The sequence below is a fragment of the Taudactylus pleione genome, unplaced genomic scaffold, assembly GCF_031769625.1.
Source record: "Taudactylus pleione unplaced genomic scaffold, aTauple2 ptg000016l, whole genome shotgun sequence".
NCBI classification, from domain to species: domain Eukaryota; kingdom Metazoa; phylum Chordata; class Amphibia; order Anura; family Myobatrachidae; genus Taudactylus; species Taudactylus pleione.
Genome location: NW_028284418.1, coordinates 46,783,460 through 46,808,869, shown reverse-complemented (window position 1 = coordinate 46,808,869; position 25,410 = coordinate 46,783,460). Strand labels below are relative to the sequence as shown.

General features: G+C 48.3%; 1 protein-coding gene across 1 annotated transcript in view; it reads right to left on the bottom strand.

Annotated features, from left to right (window-relative positions):
• LOC148542006 (uncharacterized) overlaps positions 1-24,762 on the bottom strand; it is a 112,891-nt gene extending 88,129 nt beyond the window's left edge. Inside the window, exon 1 of the mRNA XM_088476038.1 lies at positions 24,381-24,762. Within this exon, the coding sequence (XP_088332164.1) occupies positions 24,381-24,429 (49 nt within the window). The 5' untranslated portion in view covers positions 24,430-24,762. The remainder of the gene's footprint in view (positions 1-24,380) is intronic.
• Positions 24,763-25,410: the final 648 nt, after the last annotated feature.

The window sequence follows — 25,410 nt, the reverse complement described above, 5'->3', positions numbered from 1 at the left end:
CATTACAATTACATTAAACAAGCACTTGGTTAGAGTGATGTGACGATGCATCTTTGCTGCACTGTTAACACTGAGGCCCTGATTCAGAGCCGGACACTCTGAAAGAGCGCTCGCTCTGAATCAGGGCATTTTTTTTTTTTTTGGAGTGGCCTCCTGGCTGCTCGCATAGCTGTGGGTGACCACCCACAGCTATTGCGAGCGGCCAGGATGATGGTCGCGATGGTCAAGACCATCGCGACCATCGGGCTTGCGACGAGACCCTTGTAGTAGGGTCTCATGGCCGCAAGCCCCAGAGAGCTTCTGGCTCTAATAGAGCCGGAAGCTCTCCCACTGACATCACTGGTGATGTCATTGGGGCCGCCCACAAACGGCAGGCGTTCGCATGGGAACGCCTCCGTTTGTGAAGCCACCCCCACGCCACGCCTCCAAAACGGTGCGAGCTGGTGATCAAAATCGACAGCCGCCCCCTTTTGGTGCGAGACCCGGAGCGATGGAGCGCCCGTCGCTAGCCGGGTCTCGCGCATGCGCACGTCGGAGCCGGCTCCAGCGTGCGCATGCGCAGTGGCCTAACATCAACCCGCTCGCGAGCTCATAGAGCTTGCCAGAGGGTCTGAATCAGGCCCTGAGTCCATGAATTATTACGAAAATCAGCACTTATTGAACGGACACAAGAAAAATGTTCTGTGTCCACTAAAGATTGTTTCGGGGTGTAATTCAGTGGCAAAACACATCCACATTTTAAAGGATCTGACCCAGGAGAGAGATAAGATGTTATGGGCATTTTCAGACAGAAGTATAGATGAAAGGATGAAACGTCAACACTGTTTAGGATTTTAAAGGAAATAGGCAGCCTTCAAATTAGTGTTTTCGCAAAAACATCTCTGTGTTGTTCTATTATGTATCGTAAAGACATCCCAAATCTGTAACATCAATTTAACATGTTGAAAGGATTTCAGCAGCCTATTTTGCTAATTTGAGACTTCAGATAAAAGGCTGTTTTTAGATGATATAGTTTATCATCTGGCTGAGATAAGATAATTTATGAGACTACTATGTTTGTACAAGCCATGAGTCATTGCCATTAAAGTTTCCAGTCCTGTTAAGACAGATGTGATAGGGTATAGGACATATCATTTGCACAATGGCACATTGCTGATTCCACAACTCCTTTGATCAAACTCACCAGTAAAATAATACAATTACTGCTATATAAACTAAGCTGTCTGTGTGTAATCACTATTATTTAAAGTAATCGCTATATATTTTGTGTTGCATTCATAAACATTATTTCCTTTTATCAGTAAAGCACAATTATACCAACATATCTCCCAAGACTTCTTATAGCCAGAGGCATTGTTATGACTGTGTAAACAGATTCACATTTTTATCACATAAAGAAGCACATTTGCTCACTTTAGCAGTCATTTGTACATAGTTTATTAGATCCAAGTCTTAGATTGTAAGCTTGCGAGCAGGGTCAAATTAGCTCTTTGTCTATCTGTTATTACCGTCTTTTATTACTGTTTATTCCCAATTGCAAAGCGCAACTGGCAGTGCCAGCTCCAGGGGTCAGAGGACCCTGTTGCGGCTCAGTTAAAAGGACCCAATACTCGCGCGCGATTTGGGTGTGTGGCCCAATTACCATAGGACATGCCACTAAGTGACGTTATTGGGAGGCCTGCCTGCATGGCACTCCTCCAAATAACGTCAGGCTGGGGGTAAGCCCAGCACTCCGTCACTAGGTGGGCTTCCCCCAGCCCTCTTCCCGGCACTGAATGGATGCCACGCGCAGCATCCATTCAACTACTCCAGGGTCCGCCACCGCTGCACAGCTGCAGCAGTGGGGGTTCCCAACCTCCCGATTTGACCACCCGCGGGCCACTTCGGCCCACGGGTGGAACAGCGGGACAGTACTGTCCCGCTGAAATCGAGATGTTGGGGAGGGCTGTGCCCTCTATGGGATGGTGCCCCTGTTCGACCGCACTGGTCGAACACCCCAAGAGCCGGACTTGGCAACTGCACTATATAACTAAATGTTTATAATATAGCCTGATTTTTCTTAAACAATAAAGTAAATAGTATTACAATACATTAGTTTTGTTTTTTTGTCTTTTTCATATTAGACAGAATCAAATGAAGTACACTAAGGGGGAAAAGTCACAAAGGGAAGTTTGAGTCTAAAAGCTAGGAAATAATAGCTTAAATCCAGGGTTGGACTGGCCCACAGGGGTACAGGGGAAATCCCCGGTGGGTCCTACTGCCGGAGGGCCCCACCCCCTCCTCTAGGGTAAGGTTCCAGTCTGTTCATATGTTACATTATACTGAATTCCCAGGATTATGTTGTATTCACTCCAATGGATTGTTGTTATCAATCTGGTACATTATCACAAATTAGTATTTACTACTTTAAAAATGGTATATTTATAAAGTGGCCAACACCATGCACTCTGTAATGGTTAGACAAGTCCCTGTGGTGGCTGGCCACACCCTCTCGGGTGACTGGTTACACCCCTTTAGCATGGGCCCCCACCACTGCATTCCATGCATTCCACTGGTGGGCTCTTTATGCCCCAGTCCGACACTGCTTAAATCTACTATATTATTATTATAGGCAGAAGTAGTAGGAACATAGTAGGGACCATTTGCTCAAGACAGGGTGAACCAATATCATACAGCAGGGACATGGACATACTTGGTCATATTGATTATGTGGGAATGTGTCGTTGACATAATTTAGTTAGGGCAGTGGTTACCAAACTAGGTGATGTGGCACTGGGACATTTGCAGCAAGGGTGCTATGGACCAAATGTAGTTATTTATGGTCAATGTTATAGGCAAACCCAGTGCAGGTGGATGCCAGTCATAAAATATGTGGACAAACAGAAGCGCAGCCCTGTCACAACCACATAACTGACCCTAAGGATGACATATAGGCACAATTTACTTAATTTTATATTTTTTTCTATAGAAAACTTTTGGCCTAGGGGTGCAATGAAAAATATACTGATACTCTAGGGTGCTGTGATTCAAGAAAGTTTGGGAACCAATGGATTAGGGGACAGTTTGCTGTTGGACAGGGAGATATAGCCACATTTAGCATTGTTCATTCTAGACAGGTCTTGATGCACTACAACTCCCATCATAACATATTGAGCAAGATTGATTTAAATACTTCTCTTCAATACATTGTAAAATCCAAGAATGTAGTTAGATCAATAAAATTGAAACTTACAGTATAATTAGATTCTTACAGGAAAAACTATACTGTAATTGAATATTGAAAAATTGTGACATTTCCAGTGACAAAAAACTTCTATGAGAAGGAAATAACATTAGTGAAGTAGATTGATACATCTACGAACCTCTGTTTGATTGTAAAGCCACTTAGCCTGTCTCGCAATGACTTTATTGTGTTCTAATTTGTTTGCTTCAATAAAAACATATACATAAAAAAATAAAAACATTCCATGAACAACTCTTGTAGCTTAAAAACAGTCACTGGAAATTAGAAACTGTCTCCACTCTATCCCTCTGGATAACAGGTTGCTGTGCCAAGGATCATAATGGTATACTGTAAACAGTAGTTTCCTGCACAAAACATCATTGCCACAAATAGTCTTGCATTCACAACATAAAACAACAACAAAAAATAAAATCTCATATTATATCAAAATAGTAATAACTGTAAATATGAAAACAAGGCATAGTAATATAAATTGATGATATTCCTAAAATATACTGAAGAGAAGAGGGTAGGCAGAGAAATTTGGTGCTCAGTTCTAACTGTGTGTTGTAATTAGAGATGAGCGGTTCGTTTTTTACTTGGTTCTTTTCGCAAAATTAGCGCAAGTTCAGATTAGTTCTGAATTATCTTATTGGCTATCCAAAACAAGTGAGAGCCGGATAGCCAATATGATGCCTGTTTTGAGATCCAAACATATCCGAGTAAAACCAAACCGCTCATCTCTAGTTGTGATGATGACTGCTGTATCATTTATACTGAAATATCACTAGAAATCTCTGCATTGATATGTATGTAGTATGGGTGTAACATGTACAGTATGTGATGTATATTTCTACTTCAGGGTCCATAGGGTATCCACAGGATACCTTGGGGTATAGGTGTGACGTCAGTCGCAGGGCACCAAAGAGTTAAGCTTTCAGCCTCCCAGGATGCACTAGGTCCCCCTCCTATACCCCGCCCCCGAGCCAAGGCACCTCAGTTTAGTTTGGTGCCCGGCCGGAGTCGGGTGCACCTGTTGGAGTGGGGGCTAGAAGAGCCCCTGAAGCTTATTCTTCATGCAGCTGTGGCTGCACAACTGGATGAACAGCATGGACAGTCAGTCCTGACGTCCATGCTGTCTTCCCTACACCCCGCCGGTACCAGAACGCCGGTACTGATCCGGGGATGCTGGTGGGCGTCTGGGGTCACAGCTAGCGGTGACCCCAGATGCTCCGGACCATGGCCGGATTCAAGGGGGACAGAGGTAAGCAGCGGGGTCCCGCGGTGGGTCCCCGCTGATCACATGGTCCTAAGTCCCCAGGCAGGGGGCTCCCTGGGGACTGGCTGCAGCGTGGAGCCAGGCGACCAACCTGCGCTTCCACTACCCCCTGGGACAGCGGACCGCAGCAGAGCGGTAGCGCTGCGGCGTCCCAGGGGTTAAATGCATGCCAGGGGAGCGCGCCTTCCCTGTCTCACAGCCGGCGCCTCCCCCGCTGCACACAGCCCTCTCTGCATGCTGCCGACTGGTCCTGTGGCAGCGCTCCTCCCCCAGGCCAGCCTCCTCTCTGCTCCTCGGCGGCCATCTTCTCCAGAACTCATGGTGAACGCTGCTGGAAGCGCTGGAAGGAAGCATCGTGGTCTGGGTCCCCCCGCATACCTCTCCTCCGCTGTGGTCAGGTCTGTGTATGCAGCGCTGTGTCCTACCAGGCCCTGTGTCTGTGTAGTTGAGTGATCAGCGCTGTTAGTGCAGGAATTGTTATTTTTCTGCATTGTATGTGACTGTGCTAGCGCTGCTGCCTGTAATCTTTTCTTCTCTAAACTGTCAGCTTTATTACTGTCCCTGTTCTTTCTGCTAAAGCCCTTGCGGTGCGGTGCTGCAGGGTGGTCTCTCGCCTATTTAATACTTAATTGGTGAGAGAGGTCACATACGTGGTGCCATCATGTCTGAAAGTGATTTTCCCCTCCGGCTACAGTGTACCACGTGCAAAGTACCGTTAGCGGAGGGGGAGGGTAGCGCGGAGGGCCTTTGCCGGCAGTGTTTGTCCATGGCGCGGCCTATTACGGTTACAGCACCGGTACAGGAGCCGCCCTGGGCTTGTTTCGCTCAGGCGTTAACAGCTTTAGTGGGCCAGTTAGCTCCGCAGCCCGCGTTTACTCCGATGGGTTTGTCCCAGCAGTCTGTGGTGTCGTCACCCATGCAGGGGTTCCCACGACAATTGGTGGTACCCCACAGTCTCCCTATTTCCCCGCTCCCGGGTTCTCAGGAGCCAGCGTGGGTTAACTCCCTGACGAGTTCTGTACAGCACTTGTCGGATGTGTTGCAAGGGGAGTCTGTGATGCGGTCTCATAAAAGGCCGGTGGCGTCTCTGTCCGCTCCTTATGAGGATGACGAAGGGACGTCTGATGATGGGGAGATTCTAGATCCTTACGATCAGGAACCTCTCCATACTAAGGACGCTGATGCTAAGTCCAAAGTATACATTCCTGGACTTATTCGGGCGGTCCGCACAGCCTTGGTGATTGAGGACGAAGTTCCCCCAGCGGCTAAATCTAAGTATGCCTTTTTCAAAGATGTGAAGGGCGATGCCACAGTCTTTCCTCTTTCGGGTCAGTTGGTGGACCATTTAGAGGAGGCGTGGAAACAACCTGGCAAAAGATACCAGCCGCAGAGACGCCTGGCGGTGGCTTATCCGTTCGCGGATAATTATTTTGCGAAGTGGGAATCCCCTCCACAGGTGGATTCTCACGTGACCCGTCTTGTCCGTAGTGCCACATTGCCGATGCCATCCATGTCCTCCCTTAAGGATGCTACGGACCGCAAGGTAGAAATCTGCCTGAAGTCCGCTTATTCCCTTGCAGGGGGGGCAGCACGGCCGGCTATGGCCATTTGCTGGGTTGCCAGAGCGATGGAGCGCTGGGCGGATTCATTAGAGGCTTCTTTTGAATCCGACTGTCCGGCCGATCAGGCGGAGTTGATTGGCAATCTCCGTGATTCGGCCACCTACATCAACGAGGCGGCTCTAGACATTAGTACTCTGGTGTCTAGAATTTCTTCAGCAGCGGTAGCTGCTCGTCGCACCTTGTGGCTGCGATCCTGGAAGGCGGACGCAGATTCCAAGAAAGGTCTGGAAGCGTTGCCGTTTACCGGAGAAGTTCTCTTCGGTCCGGATCTGGATAAGATTGTGGCCACGCTGGCGGCAGCCAAATCTGCCTGTCTCCCGTCGGCCGCTGCTCCTTCTGGTTCGGGACCATCGTCCTTTCGGTCATCTAGGGCCCAGGGCAGGCCCAAACCACAGTCGTTTCCTCGACAGGCTGGCCCTAAGAAATCGGTCAAGCCCCGGAAGCAGGCATGGAGTACCAGACGTCCGGCCCCCAAGCCAGATGACAAGCCTGCGGCCTGACGGTCCGGGCCTCCCTTTGGGGGATCCCAGGGTGGGAGGCCGCCTGCTACAGTTCGCCCAGTGTTGGTCGACCACTACGACAGACACTTGGGTTCTGGAGGTGGTTTCCCACGGATACGCCCTCTCCTTCCGGCACAGACCCCCGGCTCGCTTCTTCACCACGGGTCTCCCATCAGACCGGAACAAGGCTACGGAGCTGCGGAAGGTATTGCACACTATGCTCCAGGCTGGAGTTATAGTGGCGGTTCCATTCTCCCAGAGGGGCCAGGGTTTCTATTCAAATCTATTTTTGGTACAGAAACCCAATGGGTCATATCGTCCGATTCTCAACCTCAAAGCACTCAACAAGTCTTTGAGGGTCCCGAAGTTTCGGATGGAGACCCTACGGTCCATCATTCTGGCGCTGGAACCTGGGGACTACTTGGTGTCATTGGACATACAGGACGCTTACCTGCATGTCCCTATTCTTTGGCGCCATCAACAGTTCCTCAGGTTTGCAATCAGCAGCGACCACTTCCAGTTTCGGGCGTTACCTTTTGGCCTGGCAACAGCACCACGTGTTTTCACCAAGGTGATGGCGGTCATGGCGGCTTCTCTGCGGCTGCAGGGAGTCCGCATGTTGCCGTATTTGGACGACCTGTTATTGGTGGCAGGATCTCCAGAGCTCCTGTTACGCCACTTGGACCTGACCATTGCACTGCTGCAACGGCACGGCTGGCTAATCAACTGGCAGAAGTCCCGTCTCGGAGGATTCTGCATCTTGGAGCCTTATTGGACTCGGGACAGCAAAGGATCTTCGTGACGGAGGACAAGATCTCTGCTTTACAGTCAAGGGTGCGCAGTTGTCTGCACAGCCGCCGGGTGTCCTTACACTCGGCGATGAGGTTACTGGGCTCCATGGTGTCGGTGTTCGACATGGTGGAATACGCCCAGTTTCACTCCAGACCTCTGCAGCACCTGATCCTGTCCAAGTGGAACGGGCTGACTCAGTCTCTGAAGTCCCAGACGATTGTGCTCACCCAGGAGGTTCGCCTGTCCCTTACGTGGTGGTTACAGACGACCCACCTCAACAAGGGACGTCCGTTCTGGGTTCCAAATTGGGTCCTGTTGACAACGGACGCCAGTCTTCGGGGCTGGGGAGCAGTTTCGGGTCCACACTTGTTCCAGGGCAGGTGGACGCCGACAGAAGCGGAGCTTCCAATAAATATCTTGGAACTCCGTGCGGTCTTCAATGCTCTCCAGCAGGCACAGCGGTTTCTCCAGGGTCGCCCGGTGCAGGTCCAGTCGGACAACGCTACCACCGTGGCCTACATAAACAGGCAAGGAGGAACTCGCAGTCGGGCGGCTCTCGTAGAGGTCTCTCGGATCCTGGTTTGGGCGGAGCGCAATCTTCCGGCCATATCAGCGGTCTTCATCCCGGGAGTGCTCAATTGGGAGGCGGACTTTCTAAGTCGCCAGGACGTTCATCCGGGGGAATGGTCCCTGCACCTGGACGTTTTTCAACTACTGGTGGACAGGTGGGGTCTTCCAGAAATCGACCTCATGGCGTCCCGGCACAACAACAAGTTGCCGGTGTACGGGTCTCGCACAAGAGACGAAGGGGCGTCTCTGGTGGATGCTCTGTCCGTCCGGTGGACGTTCCGGTTCGCATACCTGTTCCCTCCGGTCTCCCTTCTTCCACGGGTAATCCGGAAATTCAAACAGGAAGGAGGGACGCTCCTGTTGATAGCTCCCGCGTGGCCCAGACGGCACTGGTTCTCAGACCTTCAGGGTCTGTCCGTGGACATTCCTCTGCGGTTGCCGCTACGACCGGACCTTCTGTCTCAGGGTCCTTGCCTTCACCCGGACCTGACTCGGCTGTCTTTGACGGCGTGGCTGTTGAGACGGCCATGCTGAGGTCCCGGGGGTTTTCCAGCTCTGTGGTGCGGACCATGTTACGAGCTCGGAAACCGTCTTCCGCGAGGATATACCATCGCGTGTGGCATACGTTCTTCCAGTCGTGTCGACCGAGAGGTTATGCACCGCGGGAGTTTCGTCTGTCTCGGATTCTCGCCTTCCTGCAAGCGGGACTAGATCATGGGCTTCGCCTTGCTTCTTTGAAGGTACAGGTTTCGGCCCTATCTGTCTGGTTTCACCGTAGGATTGCTACAATCCCGGATGTGCGCACCTTTATGCAGGGTGTTCTCCGCATTCAGCCGCCCTTTGTTCCACCTGTGGCGCCTTGGGATTTGGCTGTGGTCCTGAGGGCTCTCCAAGGACCGCCGTTTGAACCACTGGGCTCAGTGGATCTTAAATGGCTAACAGCTAAGACTGTTTTCCTTCTGGCCATTGCTTCGGCCAGACGTGTTTCTGAGTTAGGGGCTCTTTCTTGTAGACCCCCTTTCTTGGTTTTTTATGGGAACAGGGCAGTGCTCCGCACTCGGCCCGAGTTTCTTCCCAAAGTTGTTTCCCAGTTTCATATTAACGAGGAAATAGTTGTTCCGGCCTTTAACTCACCGGGTCTTTCCGTGGGTGAGGCCTCTTTGGATGTTGTGCGGGCCTTAAGGACTTATGTTGACCGCACTTCTTCGTTTAGGAAGTCGGACGCTTTGTTTGTCCTCTTTGGCTTCCGTAAAAAGGGTTGGCCTGCTTCAAAGCAAACTTTGGCAGCCTGGATCCGTATGGCTATTTCTGAAGCTTATCTTCATGAAGGCCTACCGGTCCCTCCTTCTCTGAAGGCTCATTCCACTAGGTCTGTGGGTCCTTCGTGGGCAGCTTGACGTGGTGCCTCGGCAGTTCAGATCTGCAAGGCTGCTACGTGGTCTTCTGTCCATACCTTCGTGAGGTATTACAGGTTTGACACCTTCGCCTCTCAGGATGCTTCCTTCGGGCGGCGGATTCTCCTTTCTGCACAGGAGCGTCCCCACCCTTAAAGGATACTGCTTTGGGACATCCCCAAGGTATCCTGTGGATACCCTATGGACCCTGAAGTAGAAAATATGAGATATGGTAAGAACTTACCCTTGTTATCTCTATTTCTACGAAGTCCATAGGGTTCCACAGGACTCCCGCCCTGTCGCACCTGTGCTGCAGATGGGCTTTGCTCTGGTCACCGGTTTTCCGTCTCCCTCTGGTGAGAATGTGATTCTTGTATGTGTCCAGATCTTTGTTCTCTCTCTTCCTTCTCCTCCTCCGGCCTATGGCTTGGTAACTAACTGAGGTGCCTTGGCTCGGGGGCGGGGTATAGGAGGGGGACCTAGTGCATCCTGGGAGGCTGAAAGCTTAACTCTTTGGTGCCCTGCGACTGACGTCACACCTATACCCCAAGGTATCCTGTGGAACCCTATGGACTTCGTAGAAATAGAGATAACAAGGGTAAGTTCTTACCATATCTCATATTATAGCACAGTTTCTGAAGATTTTTTTCTTTTTAAGGACTCATTTTAAGTCACAAGAAGATCTGCTACTGATGATTTACAATGAAATGAGTTATCTCTTGCAACGTAGGACAGTTTTAATGCTTGAAATATTTTGCCTGTACACTACGTTACTTATGCTGGCCATACACGCTACAATTATCGGGGCGATCCGCCTGATATCGGCGGATCGCCCCGATAATTGTAGCGAGTGTCCGGGCGATCGAGGGTTAAATATTGCTCGGTCAGGCATGCAGGATTGTCCAGCATGCCCGTCCGATGTGATATTTACCCGGTAAACTATCGGCCGCATCGGGAAGTGTATGCCCAGCGCGGCCGACAGACAGACATTTCCTGTGTTCCTTCCTACGGAAGGAACAGGGAAATGTCTCCTCCCCCGAGGGCGGAGCGCAGATGTCGGGCTGTACAATGTGAGATTTCTCTCACAGTGTATGCCGGCGACATCTGCGGCTGGCAACCGGCCAGATCAAATGTCTGTCGGTCTGACAGACATTTTATCTGGCTGTGTATGCCCAGCATTGGATTGAGGTGTTAATTAAAACTCATAGTCCAAAATGTCACTTGTTACTATTATGGCAAAACTATGCCGGCTGAACGTTTAGAACACATTATTTGACCTCAACACCTTCAAGGATGCACCTTAATTAGCACACACAGGCAGTGCTGCCTCAGCCATTAAGCAGACCAGTCTTAAGGCCCCCATACATCAGAGATGGATTGCAGCAATCGTGCAATTTGCAATCGATTGTGTATAAAAATCTGCAATGTATGGGCTTCACAGATCGCAGCTTGCAACCAAAAAGTGATTGGAATTGTTTAATCAGATTGTCCAACATGTTCACAGATCGATTGGGGCTGTAGATTGCTAGTGTATGGACATGATCAGCAGATTTGCAGACCGTTTCTAGCAAAATGATGGGCCTTTCAAGATTGCCAGATCTGTGTTTGCGGCAATCGATCTGCAAATCACTGAAAAAGATCTGTAATGTATGGGCGCAGCTTGCTAGATTGGGAAATCCTAAAATCGGGCAATAAATCTTCAAATTGTTCAATTGTGGTTTTCAGATTGCTGATGTATGGGGGCCTATAGAGTACCAAGCTCAGACAGCTGTATTAAGTAAAATGCAATGAGTACAATGTTAATCCCAGAAAGATGAATATACTCCCAGATAGATGCATACACCTCATTACTCCTAGAGAGATGCATACAGCATACACTTGATTACAAATGTTGGTTAACATTGCATTTCCACCTAATTTCACTAAGAGGTTCTTCCCCACCCTGGAACCCTGGGGATAGCTCCATAGCACATTTTTCCCAGGTCTCCCCTATTTTTGTTTTATAGAACTGGTAATATTTTTCCATGGTTGTGGGTGAGCACCTCTGCTGGGTCACAGAGCCCACGTTATTGACCAGGGCTGTGAGATGACCAAAGAGTCTCTGGATAAAATGGATACATGGATAGCCCCTGAGGTGGAGCATATGAGTAAACGTTAGCTATTAGGTGGTAATGCAGCTTTAACTGAACAAGCTTCTTACCTCATTCTTTATTGTAATTATAGGCTAAATGTATGTTTCTAATCCTGATTTAATCAAATCGGATGTGTTGATGTATAGATCTGTATGGGAAAACACCCCATTGATTCACAAACATCTGCTAGACTCCAAAATGTATACGTGCCCACACAGTTAATTGCTGCGTGTTTTATAGTGTTTTAAGCTATCTATAACTGTGTATATAGGCCCTCATTCAGAGCCACTCGCTAGCAGCAGTACGCTCGTTCGAGCATGCGTACGGATCGTTATACGCATGCGCGAACCAGTCAGTGCGGCCGAAATTCATGTGCTCGCAATATAGCGAATGCCTGCTATTTTGAGTGACAGAATGAGGCGTATGTGGGTGGTAACAGGGGAAGGTGCTTGAAAATGGGGAGTGGAGATCCGAACGCAGGCGTGCTTAAAGGTCAAAACGGGCGTTTTATGGGTGTGCATAATTAATACAGCAGCGTCATTGACCACGTCACTGGGTTATTTTATAGCCAGAACTGCTCGCAAGATTGTGGTAGCAAAAACCAACCACAAGAATAGCGAGCAGTTCATACGCTGGTCGATGTACTCGATTAATCTAATAAATAGCGGACATGGCGTATGGTGCGTGCGGCCAGGGGGCGTTTTTAACAAATAAACGAGCGTATGTTTTGCTCGCTCATTCAGACTTAGAGGTGTGAACAGACTGCAATTTGCGAACTGATCATTTGAATAGCCACCCCTTGTTTTTGAACAAACGACCGCAAATAGCGAACGGCTCTGAATCAGGCCCATAGTGTGCTGAATTTTCTGATTGTTTGTTTCTGAATGTTGCAAGATACTCCACAAGAAAAAAGTGGTGTTGTTTTGTAAAAATTTAGCTTTGCTTACAACAAATAATAAATATCCCTCTTATCCCTTTCAAAGGGGGTAATTCAATTGTTTACCGCTCACGTAGCTCCCGTCTAAAGAGATCATGATCGGACCTGAGGCTGCATTTATCGCCGATTTGTGCTCGCAGCCTCCTGAGATGCGCGTGGAAATCTGTGTAATGAAGGACTTTGCGGCCGGTCACGAGTGCCGGACGCGCCTTAACTGCAGCACTCCCGAGGCTTACAATAGGAGAAGCCGCTTAACATGGATAATCCCGTGCATTAGGGTGCGAAAATGCAGCTGTCATGACCAGCGCGGGACTGGTCAAAGTAACAATAGAATAGCTCACGGTCACTTTAGACAGGAAATACGGGTGTGATAAACAACTGAATTTCCCAAATATTAGGAATATTAATTTTGAATGCAAATCTACCCAAATTGGTCCGAGAGTGCATGGACTAGATATATAATTCCATATGGAGATTTGGACGCATCTCTGTGACTTCCCCGCTCCTATACCCATCATCATCATCACAGTTCACTTGCACCAGCCCTATCCTTGGTGCATAGCCCGGAATAGCATCACTGAACACAGCCCAGCTATACTCCCCCTGCAGATGCGACTGAAATGCATACGACTCAGCATCACACATACTGGCATACGTTTGGTTCTGGAGCATGCGCAGAGCGAGAACACACATGAAACGCTCTGCAAATGGGCGTACAGTCAGCTCTACATCAGCATGTTTGTTAAAATGAATGTGTATGTATTCCTATTTCACAGATTAGGTAGGATGCAAACTTGTCTTATGTTCACAGAGGTCTCTGCTGGATCACATTGTAGCTCTTACAAGGAAGACTGCTGTTGTACAATGAATTTAGCACCCTGCTAGAACCAGTGGCAGAACTTCTAAGTCATGGTGAGCTGTAGTCATGTCAGTGCTTTATATTTGTGAATTGACCAAAAATCTTCGTTATTTATACCCCTTTTACACCGGAGCTAAAACCCGGGTTTTTTAAGGGTTAACCCGGGCAGCTCCCTGGTGTAAAAGGGCAGGGGGTTGGATCGCCGGGTCGAGTGACCCGGCAATCAAACCCAGGTAACTAGCAGGGTTTAACACGGGCGTAGCCCGTGAAACCCTGCTATGGGAACAGCGCACTCCGGGTCACGAAGACCTGGAGTGCGCTGCTAGCCGGCCGATTGGTCCGGCTTCAGTGGCGCTTGGAGATGACGTCATCTCCAAGCGTCCACTTTCACTCCGCAAAAGCCGGGTCTATGCAGACCCGACTGCGGTGTGAGCGGCGCTGACTCGGGAATAACTTTGTTCCAACTCCGGGTCAGACCCGGAATTTAGGTGGAAAAGGGGTATTATACACAAACGATGAATGTGAAAACAAGGTGTGGGAGGTCAAGGGTCGCGCGCCCCCCCTCCCACGAAGGCGCCGGTAAGGACCGGACCCCGCGTCGCCGGACGCGCCCACGTGTTGTGGCGCGTCATCACCCGGCGACGCGGCCATGACGCCGGCAAGGACCGGACCCCGCATTGCCGGACGCACCCACGTGTTGGGGCGCGTCATCACCCGGCGGCGCGGCGGGCCAATGAGGGCCCGCCGCGTCATCCAGCCCAGGAGCCCGCGCGGCGGGGTATTTAAAATCCCCGCCTGCGGGCAGGAGGAGAAGAGCGGAGGAGTCGTCGGAGCAGGCGGATCGTCGCTGGAGGGAGTCCCGAACGCGAGTTGGCAGTTCAGGTAAGCCCTCAGTGAGGCCCTTGTATCTTGGTATTAGACCACTGTACCCTTGTGTTATTGTGAACCCACTGTACCACCACCGTGCGGCGCTAGGCCGAGGCCATTGTACCCCTGTGTTAGGTTATTATGAAGCCAATGTACCACCACCGTGCGGCGCTAGGCCGAGACCACTGTACCCCTGTGTTAGGTTGGTGTGTACCCACTGTACCACCACCGTGCGGCGCTAGGCCGAGACCACTGTACCCCTGTGTTAGGTTGGTGTGTACCCACTGTACCACCACCGTGCGGCGCTAGGCCGAGACCACTGTACCATTGTGTTAGGTTGTTGTGTACCACCACCGTGCGGCGCTAGGCCGAGACCACTGTACCATTGTGTTAGGTTGTTGTGTACCCACTGTACCCCCACCGTGCGGCGCTAGGCCGAGACCACTGTACCATTGTGTTAGGTTGTTGTGTACCCACTGTACCACCACCGTGCGGCGCTAGGCCAAGACCACTGTACCATTTGTACCCACTGTTCCACCACCATGCGGCGCTAGGCCGAGACCACTGTACCACTGTGTTAGGTTGTTGTGAACCCACTGTACCACCACCGTGCGGCGCTAGGCCGAGACCACTGTACCTGTGCTAGGTTACCGCATATCCACTGCACCATCACCGTGCGGTGTTAGGCTGCAGGTATTGTTCTAGTGCGGCGCCAGGCAGCCGTGCTCTCTTATAGGAGCAGAGACCAGGACTACTCGCCCAGCAAAGAGACAAGGGGCATACCCGGTGAGCGCATTCTGTGTTTGTGTGTCGAATCATTGTTTGTGTGTCGTCCCCTCTTCCCTTTTCCCTTTTCGGGCGTTTCCGTTCGGGTTGCACCCATGTGCCTGGCATGCGGGTGCAAACCAGTCTGAGGCCACAAGTGCCAATGATGACCATCCTCTAGTCCCCGCACCCCTGTCAGTCAGTCCTTCCTGTGGCACCAAGGTCCGGCCCATAGGTTCAGCGTGTCCGACCTATCTTACAGGTTAGACCGTCCCCGGCTGTGTCAAACCGGAAAGACCCAGGACCGTCGGTGGGAGAAACCAAGGTGTCCTGAAGGTGAGAGCCACGGGGTGAGAGAGGTAAGTGCCCCGCCACACCTGCACGGCAGCAGGCGCACACAGCAGTCCACCCCTTGCCCCTCTTACAAAGGTAATCTGCAAATCTTCTGGTTTAGTACAGGCTAGTCCATAGCGGAATTACAGGTGCTTGCATTCCATACCCCTCCCCCTTTGGACATAACTAACTTGATATACTCTTTCTAGTAGTTTGTAGAATATATATATATATATATATATATATACATATACATACATACATACATACATACATACAGTCAGGTGCGTAAATATTGGGACATTGACAGAATTTTCATATTTTGGCCTCTATTCACCACCACAATGGCTTTGAAATGAAATAAACACGATGTGCTTTAACTGCAGACGTTCAGATTTAATTTGAGGGTAATTGCATCCAAATCAGGTGAACGGTGTAGGAATTACAACGGTTTCTATATGTGCCTCCCACTTTTTAAGGGGCCAAAAGTAATGGGACTATCAACTCAAAAGCTATTTCATGGACAGGTGTGGGCTACTCCCTCGTTATTTAATTATCAATTAAGCAGGTAAAAGGTCTGGAGTTAATTCTAGGTGTGACATTTGCATTTGGAATCAGTTGCTGTCGACTCTCAATATGAGATCCAAAGAGCTGTCACTATCTGAGAAGCAAGCCATCATTAGGCTGAAAAATCAAAACGAACCCATCAGAGAGATAGCTAAAACATTAGGTGTGGCCAAATTAACTGTTTGGAACATTCTTAAAAAGAAAGAACGCAGCGGAGAGCTCAGCAAGAAGACCACGGAAAACAACTGTGGTGGATGACAGAAGAATTATTTCTCTGGTGAAGAAAAACCCCTTCACAACAGTTGGCCAAATCAAGAACACTCTCCAGGAGGTAGGTGTATGTGTGTCAAAGTCAACAATCAAGAGAAGACTTCACAAAAGTGAATATAGTGGGTTTACCACAAGATATAAACCATTGGTGAGCCTCAAAAACAGGAAGACCAGATTCTAAAGAAGCCATTACAGTTCTGGAACAACATCCTATGGACAGATGAGACAAAGATCAACTTGTACCAGAGTGATGGGAAGAGAAGAGTATGGAGAAGGAAAGGAACTGCTCATGATCCAAAACATACCACCTCATCAGTGAAGCATGGCGGTGGTAGTGTCATGGCGTGGGAATGTATGGCTGCCAATGGAACTGGTTCCCTTGTATTTATTGATGATGTGACTGCTGACAAAAGCAGCAGAATAAATTCTGAAGTGTTTCGGGCAATATTATATGCTCATATTCAGTCAAATGCTTCAGAACTCATTGGACGACGCTTCACAGTGCAGATGGACAATGACAAAAAGCATACTGCAAAAGCAACCAAAGAGTTTTTTAAGGCTAAAAAGTGGAATGTTATGTAATGGCCAAGTCAATCCCCTGACCTGAATCCGATTGAGCATGCATTTCACTTGATGAAGACAAAACTGAAGGGAAAATGCCCCAAGAACAAGCAGGAACTAAAGACATTTGCAGTAGAGGCCTGGCAGAGCATCACCAGGGATGAAACCCAGCGTCTGGTGATGTCTATGCATTCCAGACTTCATGCTGTAATTGCCTGCAAAGGATTTGCAACAAAGTATTAAAAAGTGAAAATTAGATTTAGGATTGTTTAGTTTGTCCCATTACTTTTGGCCCCTTAAAAAGTGGGAGGCACATATTGAAACAGTTGTAATTCCTACACCGTTCACCTGATTTGGATGTAATTACCCTCAAATTAAATCTGAAAGTCTGCAGTTAAATCACATCTTTGTTTCATTTCAAAGCCATTGTGGTGGAGAATAGAGGACAAAATATTGAAATTCTGTCAATGTCCCAATATTTATGCACCTGACTACATACATATACACACACACATGTATATATAGGATGAAAAAAAATTGGCACTCATAAATATATATATATATATATATATATATATATATATATATATATATATATATATATATATATATATTAGGGGTGTGCACCGGCCAGTTTTCGTGTTTTGTGTTTTGGTTTTCGATCTGGATCTTTCTTCGTGTTTTGGATCTGGATTGGTTTTGCCAAAACCACCCTTCCGTGTTTTGGGTTCTGGGTTTTGTGTTTTGGATCTGTATTTTTTTGAAAAAAAGCTATTATTAACCTCAATAACCTTAATTTCCACTCATTTCCAGTCTATTCTGAACACCTCACACCTCACAATAGTGTTTTTATGTCCAAAAGGTTGCACCGAGGTAGCTGGATGACTATGCTAAGCGACACGAGTGGGCGGCACAAACACGTGACCCATCTAGGCGTGAAACTGCAGTGGCAGACAGGATGGCAGTTTGAAAAACTAGGCCCCAAACTGTACATAATGCAAAGAAAAAAAAGAGGTGCAAGATGGAATTGTCCTTGGGCCCTCCCACCCACCCTTATGTTGTATAAACAGGACATGCACACTTTAACAAACCAAACATTTCAGCGCCAGGGTCTGCCACACAACTGTGGCTGAAATGATTGGTTCGTTTGGGCCCCCACAAAACAAGCTGGCAATTAATGTGTCCCTGCACAAACTGGCTCTACGGAGGCAAGATGTCATCCTCATCCTCCTCATCCACCGATTCCTCACCCTCTTCAGTGTGTACATCCTCATCCTCACAAAGTATTAACTCGTCCCCACTTGAATCCACCACCACAGGTCCCTCTGTACCTTCTGGAGGCTGGTCTCCCTGGAAGAGCTGATAATTCATTTTGATGAACATCATCTTCTCCACATTCTGTGGAAGCAACCTCCTACGCCTTTCGCTGACAAGGTTCCGGCTGCACTAAACACTCTTTCGGAGTACACACTGGAGGGGGGGGCAACTCAGGTAAAATAGAGCCAGTTTGTACAGGGGCCTCCAAATTGCCTCTTTTTCCTGCCAGTACAGGTATGGACTGTCTGACATGCCTACTTGGATGCTGTCACCGATGTAATCCTCCACCATTCTGTCAATGGTGACAGTATCATATGCAGTGACAGTAGACATGTCAGAAATTGTTGCCAGGTCCTTCAGTCCGGACCAGATGTCCAAACTTGGTCCTGCCTGCCCTGCATCACCGCCAGCGGGTTGCTTAGGATACCTAAGTTTTTTCCTGGCAGCCCCAGTTGCGGGAGAAAATTAAGAAGGAGCCGTTGACGTGTCACGTTCCGCTTCAGCTGACAGTGTGTTCACCAGCAGGTCTTTGCACCTCTGCAGGCTTGTGTCGGCCGGAAAGAGAGACACCACATAGGCTTTAAACCTAGGATCGAGCACGGTGGCCAAAATGTAGTGGTCTGATTTCAACAGATTGACCACCCTGGAATCCTGGCAAAGCGAATGAAGGGCTTCATCCACAAGTCCCACATGCCGAGCGGAATCGCTCCGTCTTAGCTCCTCCTTCACTTTCTCCAGCTGCTTCTGCAAAAGCCTGATGAGGGGAATGACCTGACTCAAGCTGGCAGTGTCTGAACTGACTTCACGTGTGGCAAGTTCGAAGGGCTGGAGAACCTTGCACAACACGGAAATCATTCTCCACTGCGCTTGAGTCAGGTGCATACCCCCTCCTTTGCCTATGTCATAGGTGGATGTATAGGCTTGTATGGCCTTTTGCTGCTCCTCCATCCTCTGAAGCATATAGAGGGTTGAGTTCCACCGCGTCACAACCTCTTGCTTCAGGTGATGGCGGGGCAGGTTCAAGAGTGTTTGCTGGCGCTCCAGTCTTCGGCACGCAGTCGCTGAAATGCGAAAGTGGCCAGAAATTTTTCGGGCCACCCAAAGCGTCTCCTGCACGCCCCTGTCGCTTTTCAGAAAATTCTGCACCACCAAGTTTATTGTGTGAGCAAAACATGGGACGTGCTGGAATTTGCCCAGATGTAATGCCCGCACAATATTGGTGGCGTTGTCAGATATCACAAATCCCCAGGAGAGTCTAAGTGGGGTAAGCCACTTGGCGATGATTTCCCTCAGTTTCTCTAAGAGGTTGTCGGCGGTGTGCCTCTTACTGAAACCGGTGATACACAGCGTAGCCTGCCTTGTAACGAGCTGGCGTTTCTGAGATGCTGCTACTGGTGACGCTGCTGCTGTTGCTGCGTAAGGTGATACATCTACCCAGTGGGCTGTCACAGTCATATAGTCCTTAGTCTGCCCTGTTCCACTTGTCCACATGTCCGTGGTTAAGTGGACATTGTGTACAACGGCATTTTTCAGGACACTGAGGACACTTTTTCTGACGTTTCTGTACAGTCTCGGTATCGCCTGCCTAGTGAAGTGGAATCTAGACGGGATTTGGAACCGGGGACACACTACCTCCATCAATTGTCTAAATCCCACTGCACTAATGGCGGATACCGGACGCACGTCTAACACCAACATAGCAGTCAAGGCCTCAGTTATACGTTTTGCTTCAGGATGACTGCTGTCGTACTTCATCCTCCTCGCTAAGGACTGTTGGAGCATCAATTGTTTAGTAAAAGTAGTGGTGTTCCTACTTCCTCTCTGGGATGATGAACGACTCCCAGCAGCAGCAACAGCAGCAGCGGCAGCAGTAGGCGTAGCAATGCAGGATCCTCCGGAGGAATCCCGATAGGAGAGTCAGTCATGCCAGTGACATGGCCTGCAGGACTACTTCCGATCCTGACTAAGGAGGAAATTGACGAGGAGGGAGTTGACGGTGTGGTTTGCAGGCGCTTGGATACAACAGGACAACAGGATTTAGGTGTCCCTGGACTGCTTATGGTCTTAGCCAAAGTTTCTGAACTTGACAGTAACTTTTTATGAACGCGCTGCAGGTGCCGTATAAGGGAGGATGTTCCTAGGTGGTTGACGTCCCTACCCCTACTTATTTCACCTTTACATATGGTACATATGGCAAGACAGTTGTTGTCCGGATTTGGATAGAAATATTGCCAGACCAAAGAGGTGGAATGTTTGGTCGTCAGCCCAGGCATGACCGTGATGGGCTTTTTCATCCCACGGACAACAACTGTCTCCCCCGGAGCCTGATTTAAACAAACCACATCACCATCAGAATCCTCCTCGCCAACTTCCTCCTCAGCGCCAGCTACACCAGTATCCTCATCCTGTTGTACTTCAACAGTGACATCTTCAATTTGCATATCAGCAAGTGGACTGTGGGTGCTCCTTTCAGCACTTGCAGGGGGCGTGCAAATGGTGGAAAGAGCCACCTCTTCCCGTCCAGTGCTGGGAAGGTCAGGCATCGCAACCACCACCACACTTGGACTCTCCTTGGGGATTTGTGATATCTTCTTAGAAAGCACAGTTCTTCGCTGTGCTTTTGCCAGCTTAACTCATTTGATTTTTTTAGTGGGAGGAGGGCTTCCATCGTCATGTGAAGCTGAACCACTCCCTGTCGTAAATGGCATATTGGCAAGTTTATGTTTCTCTTCAGATGATTTAAATGTTTTTTTCAAGGTCATTTTCCTGAACTTTGTCATTTGGGATTGTATGTGCCCTCTACTATGACATTGGGCATCGGCCTTGGCAGACGACGTTGATGGCATGTTATCGTCTATGTCATGACTAGTGGCAGCAGCTTCAGCACTAGGAGGAAGTGGTTCTTGATCTTTCTCTATTTTATTTTTATCGGAGAAAGTTTGGTCCTCCATTTATGTTATATCGATTTGATATATACGTGCGGCTAAACACAGAAAATATTTTTTAATTTTTGCTGGAGAGTAGTGCACTTTGTGGGTTACACCAGCCTTTAAGAAATGAGCCAGCCGGCTCTTTACTTATGGGACACAGGCGCATGCTTGGCTCTGCTCCTTTGCTGATGCACGTGCGGCTACTGCGCACACAATTCGCAAACACAGAAAATAATTTTTTTTTTGCTTTGGACTGGAGTGTACTTTCGGGGGTTACAGCACCCTTTAACGGTCAAGCCAGCCGGCCCTTTACTTATGACACAGGCGCACGCTTGGCACTACTTTGTTGATGCACGTGCGGCTACTGCGCACACAATTCACAAACACAGAAAATAATTTTTTTTTGGGTTTGGACTGGAGTGTACTTTCGGGGGTTACAGCACCCTTTAACGGTCAAGCCAGCCGGCCCTTTACTTATGACACAGGCGCACGCTTGGTACTACTTTGTTGATGCACGTGCGGCTACTGCGCACACAATTCACAAACACAGAAAATCATTTTTTTTTTGGTTTGGACTGGAGTGTACTTTCGGGGGTTACAGCACCCTTTAACGGTCAAGCCAGCCGGCCCTTTACTTATGACACAGGCGCACGCTTGGCACTACTCTGTTGATGCACGTGCGGCTACTGCGCACACAATTCACAAACACAGAAAATAAATTTTTTTTTGGTTTGGACTGGAGTGTACTTTGGGGGTTACAGCACCCTTTAACGGTCAAGCCAGCCGGCCCTTTACTTATGACACAGGCGCACGCTTGGCACTACTTTGTTGATGCACGTGCGGCTACTGCGCACACAATTCACAAACACAGAAAATAATTTTTTTTTTGGTTTGGACTGGAGTGTACTTTCGGGGATTACAGCACCCTTTAACGGTCAAGCCAGCCGGCCCTTTACTTATGACACAGGCGCACGCTTGGCACTACTTTGTTGATGCACGTGCGGCTACTGCGCACACAATTCACAAACACAGAAAATAATTTTTTTTTTGGTTTGGACTGGAGTGTACTTTCGGGGGTTACAGCACCCTTTAACGGTCAAGCCAGCCGGCCCTTTACTTATGACACAGGCGCACGCTTGGCACTACTTTGTTGATGCACGTGCGGCTACTGCGCACACAATTCACAAACACAGAAAATAATTTTTTTTTTGGTTTGGACTGGAGTGTACTTTGGGGGTTACAGCACCCTTTAACGGTCAAGCCAGCCGGCCCTTTACTTATGACACAGGCGCACGCTTGGCACTACTTTGTTGATGCACGTGCGGCTACTGCGCACACAATTCACAAACACAGAAAATAATTTTTTTTTTGGTTTGGACTGGAGTGTACTTTCGGGGGTTACAGCACCCTTTAACGGTCAACCCAGCCGGCCCTTTACTTATGACACAGGCGCACGCTTGGCACTACTTTGTTGATGCACGTGCGGCTACTGCGCACACAATTCACAAACACAGAAAATTATTTTTTTTTTGGTTTGGACTGGAGTGTACTTTCGGGGGTTACAGCACCCTTTAACGGTCAAGCCAGCCGGCCCTTTACTTATGACACAGGCGCACGCTTGGCACTACTTTGTTGATGCACGTGCTGCTACTGCGCACACAATTCACAAACACAAAAAAAATAATATTTTTTTAGCACTTGGGGGGAGCACCCCTGATGGACAGAGCACCCCCTGGACAACACTACAGCACCCCTTTAGGACTGGGACACTGCACAGGACTTTGGAGTGGACACAGCCCCTATGGACAACTGACTGCACAACACGGTCCAGCCAGCCCCTATGGACTTTGAAGTAGTGGACACAGCCCCTATTAACAACAGCAGCACAGCACAGCACAGCCAGCCCCTATGGACTTTGAAGTAGTGGACAACAGCAGCACAGCGCAGCACAGCACAGCACAGCACAACACTACTCTGCACTACACTACACTACACTACACAGCCCAGCCAGCCCTAACTCCCACCCTCCCTCTTCACTGTCCACAGCCGAGTGAGAAAATGGCGCCGACGCGGGTACCTTATATAGGATCCAAAACCCGCGAGACTCGGAAGGCGGGATGATGACGTTTTGCCTCGATTTCAGAATCCGAGTCAGGCGGGAAAAGTCGAGCCTGACTCGGATCGGACTCGGATCGGGGGGCTCGGGGGGGTTCGGATTTCAGAAATCCGAACCCGCTCACCCCTAATATATATATATATATATATATATATATATATATATATATATATATATGTATCGACTGGTGAATTTACAAACCCTATAGGCTACACTTCGTAAAAGGCACCAGGTGCAGACCACACGTGTAATTATTTTACTTACTTACACATCACATGGACAGGCTCCTACAGGAGACCCCATCCTTACATATATCAGATGATACAAGATATGAGACGATACATGCCAGAAGTATATCATTTATTATTGGTGCGAATAGCGGCGATTACATAATTATTGGGTCAAAAACCAATAACTAGTAAATGTAAATAGGTCCCTTAGTGTGATCCTTTCTCAAACTTTAGCTTGAGAAAAGATCACACTAGATGCGAAGCGTCACTTCTACAAATAAAATAATATGTTTACTGCAGTGGTTCTCAAATACGGTACTCAGGACCCCACACAGGTCACGTTTTCCAGGTCACCCAGCAGGTGCACAAGTGTAATCATTACTCGCTGACACATTTTAAAAGTTCCACAGGTGGAGCTAATTATTTCACTTGTGATTCTGTAAGGAGACCTGGAAAACATGCACTGTTTGGGGTCCTGAGGACTGAGTTTGAGAACCTGTGGTTTACTGCAATCTGATAGCTAAAACAGTGCACCACATACACTGCACCCGGTTCTGTCATAGGAGTGCATCAGCTATCAGAAGGTGAGCGGAACAAAATGAGCATGTTGGAATTGGAAGTGACAGAGGGAAGGGGCACATTCTAGCTCTATTCTAGCACATCCTGCCACATAGCTTCACAGCCGTGACCTCAGCAATGCACCTTGGCACACTATATAATTCCACTTTCAATTAGCAAGTATGTTATAGCATAGCCATAAATTCATAAATAAACTTTGTACGGGTATATATTAAATGGTACGAGGGACCAGCAGCCATGCATGTGTAGTAATGCATTATTACTGAGGATAGACATTGATTCATTATGCACCCAGATAACAACTTTGTATGTATATAACTGTGTTTTATACTGTCGCTAACTTACTATAAATACTGTATTGTTAGTTTGAAAACTTTCTAACAATTTTGCATCTTTAAATCAAGTTCATACGTATATTCATTCAGCAACAATTCAGTCATAAGCGCAGTAAAAGAGGATTCTCTGTAAAAGCGCTGCGGAATATGTGTGCGCTATATAAATAACTGGTAATAAATAAATACAAAATAAATGATATACCTTTCTTCCAATGTGGCAGAATAGCAAAGGTTTTGTGCCAGTTGAACATTGTTACACAATCAATCGGATCTTGCAGCTGTCTGTGCACTTGTGTATTCACCAGAAGGCAAGGCAGTGTTTCCAGTCTTCTGCTTAAGATCCTTTTCTTTTTGTTTTTAATTGAAGACTATAGAATATTTGGCTTCCTGTTCAGCATCCATGATTGTCGGCATTACTGAGGTCTCTGTGCACAATATGTACAGCCAGCTATCTGAGGGGAAAAAAAGAGCCAGCTGTAAGAGGAACTGGAGGATGGATTCTTGTCTCTGCAACAGAGGAAACTGACCTAAGAGCTCAATCAGTGCTTGCTCTCTCAGAGGCTGTGTTTCTGAACTGTAGGTGGCTCCCAGCCAGGAGTGACTAAAAAAAAAAAAGGAGCAGCCCTTAGGAATGTATCTCCCTCAGTTGATAAGCCAAGATGACTGGATGGGTTGAAAAACTACCTCTGTTATGAGAGCACCCCTGAAAATACCTGATATATTACACAATTGTAGCACACACACTGTGTAGTTCAGTTCAAATAGTTTTATTACAACATAAAAGAATAACAATATGCAGTGAGAAGTAACGGGTGCAATCAGCTGTAAAACCTACAGCAAATAAACATACCAGATAGAACACTCATAAGTAAATGTTATTTTATTATACTTGAACTCGCATCTTACCAGGCGTAAAAGTTTAGATTTGCGGATATTCAAAATCTGTTAAAGGTGAAGGTGCAGGCGTCAGACTGCTCATATTGTGCCATCACAAAGTAGCTCAGGCATGTCATACAGGTTGGGTACGATTGGTCAACAGTTATCATGTCGACATGCATCACTTATATCTACGTGATATGTTGACATGATGAAATGCCGACAAACGGTCCCTGGTGGTCTGATGGTGTCTTATGTTGTCCCGGGGCTGCAGCGGCTCCAGCATCCTCTATCGGGTCCCGGCGGTCACGTGAGGATCATTTCTGGCGGCGATGTCTCAACAGCGGCGTTCCGAT